This window comes from Vulpes vulpes, chromosome 5 (genome assembly GCF_048418805.1).
Source record: "Vulpes vulpes isolate BD-2025 chromosome 5, VulVul3, whole genome shotgun sequence".
In the NCBI taxonomy this organism is placed as follows: Eukaryota; Metazoa; Chordata; class Mammalia; order Carnivora; family Canidae; genus Vulpes; species Vulpes vulpes.
In genome coordinates this window covers 114,685,311-114,691,055 of record NC_132784.1, presented here as the reverse complement: position 1 = coordinate 114,691,055, position 5,745 = coordinate 114,685,311, and the positions used below count along the sequence as shown (strand labels likewise).

Genomic DNA, 5,745 nt, shown 5'->3' with positions numbered 1-5,745 from the left:
GGGAGTGTGGGCCTTTTCTAAGAATTGGTCACTATTCTCTGAGTCTTCTCTGTAGGAGAAGTAGAGGTTTTAGGTTGAGCTTGTTTTGTTTCCTCTGAAGGACTTCTTGGCACCAGGTGGGTTCTGATGCAGTGTTGGCTGGATGAACACAGGAGAACCAAACAAAGGAACCGGTATTCCAGCTGGCTTCACGCTTCCCCAGCAAGCATCCATGAAGAGAACAAAAATAAAGGCTTTAGACAGTAGCTAATTCTCTCAGCCACACGCCAGGCCCCTAGTGCTCCTTCTCTGCTCCAGTGGACCTCCTTTGGGTCAGACATCACCCAGGGGATACCCGTGCTCCCAGGCCATGAACTGAGCACCCTTTCCACCTAGAGTGAGGCCTGCCCACAGACTTCTAGATTAATCGGGGATGGGGAGGATTCAAGACTCCTGTGTGCTCCCTCCAGACCCACCCCTATCCCTCAAGTGGGAATTACCTGCCAGCCAGCTCCCCACTGCCAGGGCAAGCCCACCCTCAGACCCCTTCAACCCTAACAGGTGGTCTGGGGGAAGAAGCTGGGCCCAAGAGCCTTTTCTTAGATTGTCAGTCCACTTGCATTGCCAACGGACACTCCTTGTCATGGTGGGGGTACAGCTGCTCTCTGGACGCCCCGTGTCTTTGGACAATGGCTTGAGAAGAACAGAATGAAGAGACAAAGGGGGTGAGGGGAGGGAGAAAGTAAGGGAGCAGGAGGGACGAAAGCAGTCTTGAGAGGGAAGAATGGGTAAGTAGAGAAGAGAGTCACGGAGGATCACAAAGAGGGAGAAGGAACTGCAGCAGGAGGAGGAGGCCGCTAGAAAGGCCATGGGCTCCATGACCCCTTCCATCCTCTCTCTTCACGGAAGGGGACACTGAGAACCCAAGCATGCACCCCATTTCTCCAAGGCCAGATGGATCTGCATTTTCCAGCAAGACCACAGACTGTAGACTTTGTCCTGAGCCAGGACTCTTCTGACAGCGGGTGTGCAGAGCGGAGGTCCGGGGGTGCAGGGGGAACATCTGGAAGCTAGGGAGTGGCAAAGAGGGAGGGGAAATGAGAGCCCTGTGGGCCTGCCCTGGGGAGGCAGGAGGGTTTCTCTGACAGGGAAGTGGGCAGAGGGTGAGGTTTGCCCGTCTGTGGCAGGGGAAGTCAGACCGCACTGGAGAGTTCGGAGCACAGTGGCATCTGAGGCCTGTTCGGGGCATCCTGCGAGCGACTGAGCTGCAATGCCACTCCTGCTGCTCCTGCTCTTCGGGGGACTTGTCCAGCGCGGGGCAAGCACAGGGGGTAGGAAGGGCCCTGGGGAGGATTCCTGAGGCTGGGTGCATCAGGGTGACGTGCTGGGAGGACCCGCGGGAGGAAGTACTGCTCCCACAGGATGCCCTTGGAGTCCGCAGGTCAGGCTGGCTCCAGGCAGAGTACCTTGCCCCGTCTCCTTTCCTCTTGCTGGTTTTGGGGGGGACGAGCCTGGCCCCGGGGAGAGGGGTGGGCTGTGGGAATGTGTGCAGGCTGTGGGACCGGCCCCAGCGTTCCGCTCCTGTGTGCACCCCCCTCACCCATCCTTGGGGCCTCTCTCCGCATGGCCTGGCCTCTCAGCATCCCAGGGCGCAGGACCCCCTCATCCAGCCACAGAAGAGCCCCCCTCCTTCCGCGTGCTGCAGACGTCCTCCTTTGCCAACCTCAGCTGGGCATACACGCAAGGTGCGGGCTGGCTGGGCGAGCTGCAGACGCATGGCTGGGACAATGTCCAGGACACCATCCGCTTCCTGTGGCCCTGGTCCCGGGGGAACTTCAGCGCAGTGGAGCTAAAGAATCTGCAGAGCCTGTTCGCGCTGTATTTCCATGGTTTCACCATCGAAGTGCAGGCCTTTGCACGTTATTTTCAGTTTGAATGTGAGTTCATTGTTCCACGCCGATGTTTGCCAGGAGGCTCCAGCCCTCTTCCTAAGGGGCTCGGACTTCAGCCAGCCTTCCTGACGTGTCCCCTGCCCCCCTTTGGCTCATGTTCTCTTCTGCTTCACGATTCGCCACCATCCCCACCCCAGCCACCCACCCAGCACATACACAGAGGGGCCTGCAAGTACCCACCTCTTCACACCGCTGTACGCACCTTCATGCTCTTGCTCCTTGCAATGGTTGTCTCCTCATGATCTGCTCACCCCCCGGACCCCCGACATGGCCTTTCCCAGCCAGGACCCAGCCCTCCCTTCTCCTACCAGGCCCAGCCTGTACCTCACCATTCCCAAGTGAGCCCTTCTAGCCAGGCCCCCAGCTTTCCAACACCTTCCCATCTAGCCTCTCTGCATCAATTATTCCTCATTATTCCTAAATACCTTCTCATCGTCCCATTTTCTTTCCACAAATTTCCTCTCCTTCCCCACCCAGCTCCAGCATGCTATGTGATTCCAGAGCAAATCTCCCTTCCCTTGACTCCCTTTATTCCTAGACCTTCCCTCCCTTTAATCGTTTCCACACAGCTTCTGTCCTCTCGTCTGCCCTCAGACCCCTTCGAGCTCCAGATGTCAGCCGGCTGTAGACTGCATGCTGGGAAGGCCTCGGAAAGCTTCTTGAATGGAGCGTATCAAGGCTCAGATTTTCTGAGTTTCCAAGGAAACTCCTGGTACCCATCTCCAGGAGCCGGGAGTCGGGCTCGGAAGGTCTGTGAGATGCTCAACAAGTACCAAGATATTAAGGAAATCGTGAAGAGCCTCATCGGCCATATCTGTCCTCAGTTCCTGGCGGGGATCCTTGAAGCAGGAAAAGCAGAGCTGGGGCGACAAGGTGAGCATCCCCAGGGCTTTGACCTGCATGGTCCACTCCTGACCGTCCCTTTGAAACATACACCGAGAGGCCAAGAGTCGGATGTGTGGGTTTAGGGTTGTTTCTTAGACAAGAGAAGGAAGTGAACTCCAACTGCTAAGAGCACCCAGTCCCTGAGCGTGGTCCCAGGGGCCCCTAAGTGCTGTGTGTGCCCCCCCTGCAGTGCGACCCGAGGCCTGGCTGTCTGCTGATCCCAGCCCTGGGCCTGGCCGGCTGCGGCTGGCGTGCCACGTCTCCGGCTTTCACCCCAAGCCTGTGCGGGTGACGTGGATGCGGGGCAAGCAGGAGCAGCGGGGCACCCGGCGAGGCGATGTCCTGCCCCATGCTGACGGCACATGGTATCTCCGAGCGACCCTGGATGTGGCAGCCCAGGAGGCGGCCGGCCTGTCCTGCAGGGTGAAGCACAGCAGTCTAGGGGGCCAGGACCTGGTCCTCCACTGGGGTGAGGATGGGCCGGGGCCCCTTCCCTGAGTCCTGGGGTGCGGGGCAGGTGTGGGGAGAAGAGGACAGAGGTGGATCAATCCAAGCGAAGAAGGGCAGAGAATGACCAAGGCTAAACTTCCAGAAATGGGATGAGGGGATTCAAGTACTAAAGAGAAAAGGTGTTTGGTGATTTGGGAAAGAGATGGGGTGGGGAGGGCATTGGGGACACAGACTCAGGAAGAACTGCGGTGAAGTCCTGAACATGCAGAGGGAGAATCTGGGAAGGCCCATCTGTGGAAGGAGAAGCACCGATGGTGACAGAGCCCTGTTTGCTGACATCCTGGTTTTGTGCCCAAGGAGGTGGAAACTCAGCCCTGCTGACCCTCAGCGGCCTGGCAGCCGTGGTCACCCTGCTCGCGCTGCCCGTGGTGCACGCCTGCTGTAAAAAGTGCAGGTGAGCCTCTTCTCGTTCTGTTTCTTCAACTCTTTATCAGCTTGTTCTTCTTTCCTCCACCTCCCCGCATTCTCTCTGACGTCCCTTCATTGAGATAAAAATCCTCTTCTTCGTCCACAGCTCAAATCGGAAGGCCCCTGCACCCAGTCCTGACTCGCCCACGGGGACCAACACCCACAAGCCCAGGACGTCTGGACACCAGCTCTACACGCCACAGGAATCATGGGTCAAAAATAGATTTTTAGAGAAATTGAAAGCAAGCCTAAATCGACTCTGGCGACGTTAGTTTTACCTAACACGTGAAATCCTTTTCTGTCTCTTCTTAAACATGGTTCATACCTATAAACAAAGCATAATTTCGATAAAACACTCTATTGTGACAGTAATCTTCACCCCTTTGGACACTTGTTTTATTTTTCCCCCCACCTTCTAGTAATATCTTTTCTGCATGGGCCACAAATTTATTGCTATTGATCTTTCAATCTCTAATTCAGATGCTTCTTTCTCATGGAAGCTTCCCTGTATTGCCCGGTTGAAAGCTCTTCTGTTCTTCCAAAATTGGATGGATCGCTCTAAATACCCTCATCTCTTCCTACTCTGAATAGTTGTTATTTAGATTTTTGCTTTTCTGTTTTTTCTCCGTTGCTTGAAGCCGGATGTCGGTGTTTGTATTTGCACCTATGACCAAAAGCCTAACCTGGATTCAGGGCCAGCTTCATGGGCATGTGATCTCTGCAGGTCGTTGTCTCCAAATCCTCACTAACACTGGGAGATACTGTGTTTTCCCAAATTTTGTATTTGCTCCACAAATTATGTAGCTGGTTCAGAGGAAGATGTTTCTCAGTAAATGCTGACTGAAATAATTTTTTTTTTGTCAAAGTGAGTGATGATTTCTTAATCCATTCCCCTTTGACATTGATGAATCATCTCGCTGTGTTCTTATTAAAACTCTTTCTGTCTCCCTGTGTCTCTCACCAGAGGTGAGGGAGGCAGGTGGGTGCTCCGGACTTCACAGTAACCAGGGTATCTGTGCATCTTCAGAGAAATTCCAAAAAAATAATGATACAGGAGAGATCTCCCATCAGAGTGAACACGAGACGTGCCCACTTCTTGAGATTGTGTGTGGCCATTCGTCTTCATGTGGCATGAACTCAGGAAAGAAAGTCCTACTTTGAGTGGTTAGGAAGAGGACATGGGGATGGAGCATGGGCAGACCCAAGGCAGAGAATGGAAAGAGTGATCAGATGCTTGGCGTTTACTCTTCTTTATGAGTTTACTTTATTATTATTATTCCTAGCATTATTATTTATAGTCTTCCCTCTACTTTTTAAAATATGGATTTTGAAATTATCGACTTAACTTTGAGACAGATTGACTGAGCCTGTCAGAGAGCTGGAAGCTTGTTAAGGTGGAGAATTCATGCAGATGTCCTGCAGACATCTTCCCCTGGGTGGGATCATTGGGCAGATTGTGCAGATTTCTTAGTGGAAACTTGTCAATCTTTATATTGGGCATTTTAAAATTAAGAGAAAGGGTTCCATGACCCCTTACCCAGGCTATAATCCTACCCATGAACAAGGTATTGGGGTCAGGCCTTCCACCACCAAGAGTCCAGCACTTCCTGCATGACATGTTCAGACAGCTCATATAGAAGAGTCCAGGGAGAACGGCGGAACTTTACAGGGCTGTTGGGATGAAGTTCGAGGTCCCCCTCACATGGCACAAGGTCAAAGGTGGTGACTTTTATCAAAATGAAGAGGCTCACGTAAGAACGTCTCAGTTTCTAGCACAAGTGTACAATGCAAATAGAATTTGGATGTTTCCCATTTAGGTGGACTTCTCCCCACTCCTCTAATTTTTTGGTCACAATGATTCCTGAGCTCCTAAGATGCCTCAGGCTCACTCTCAGGCCAATGTCCAACACCCTCCTGCCCCCCACCCCCAACCGTGTATTGCGCTTCCGTGATGCTAGGCTTCTTTCTGTCCTTTACTTGAGCCAAGCTTCTTCTCAGCGCAAGGCCATTA

The 5,745-nt window shown here is 53.2% G+C and overlaps 1 protein-coding gene across 1 annotated transcript; it reads left to right on the top strand.

Moving 5' to 3' along the window:
* The first annotated feature begins 1,132 nt into the window (after nucleotides 1-1,132).
* On the top strand, nucleotides 1,133-4,724 carry LOC112910123 (T-cell surface glycoprotein CD1e, membrane-associated-like). The gene is made up of 6 exons (XM_072759773.1): nucleotides 1,133-1,310; nucleotides 1,620-1,916; nucleotides 2,526-2,804; nucleotides 3,007-3,285; nucleotides 3,624-3,720; nucleotides 3,841-4,724. The coding sequence occupies exons 1-6, from the start codon at nucleotides 1,250-1,252 to the stop codon at nucleotides 4,004-4,006; spliced, it is 1,179 nt and encodes a 392-aa protein (XP_072615874.1). The 5' UTR covers nucleotides 1,133-1,249; the 3' UTR covers nucleotides 4,007-4,724.
* Nucleotides 4,725-5,745: the final 1,021 nt, after the last annotated feature.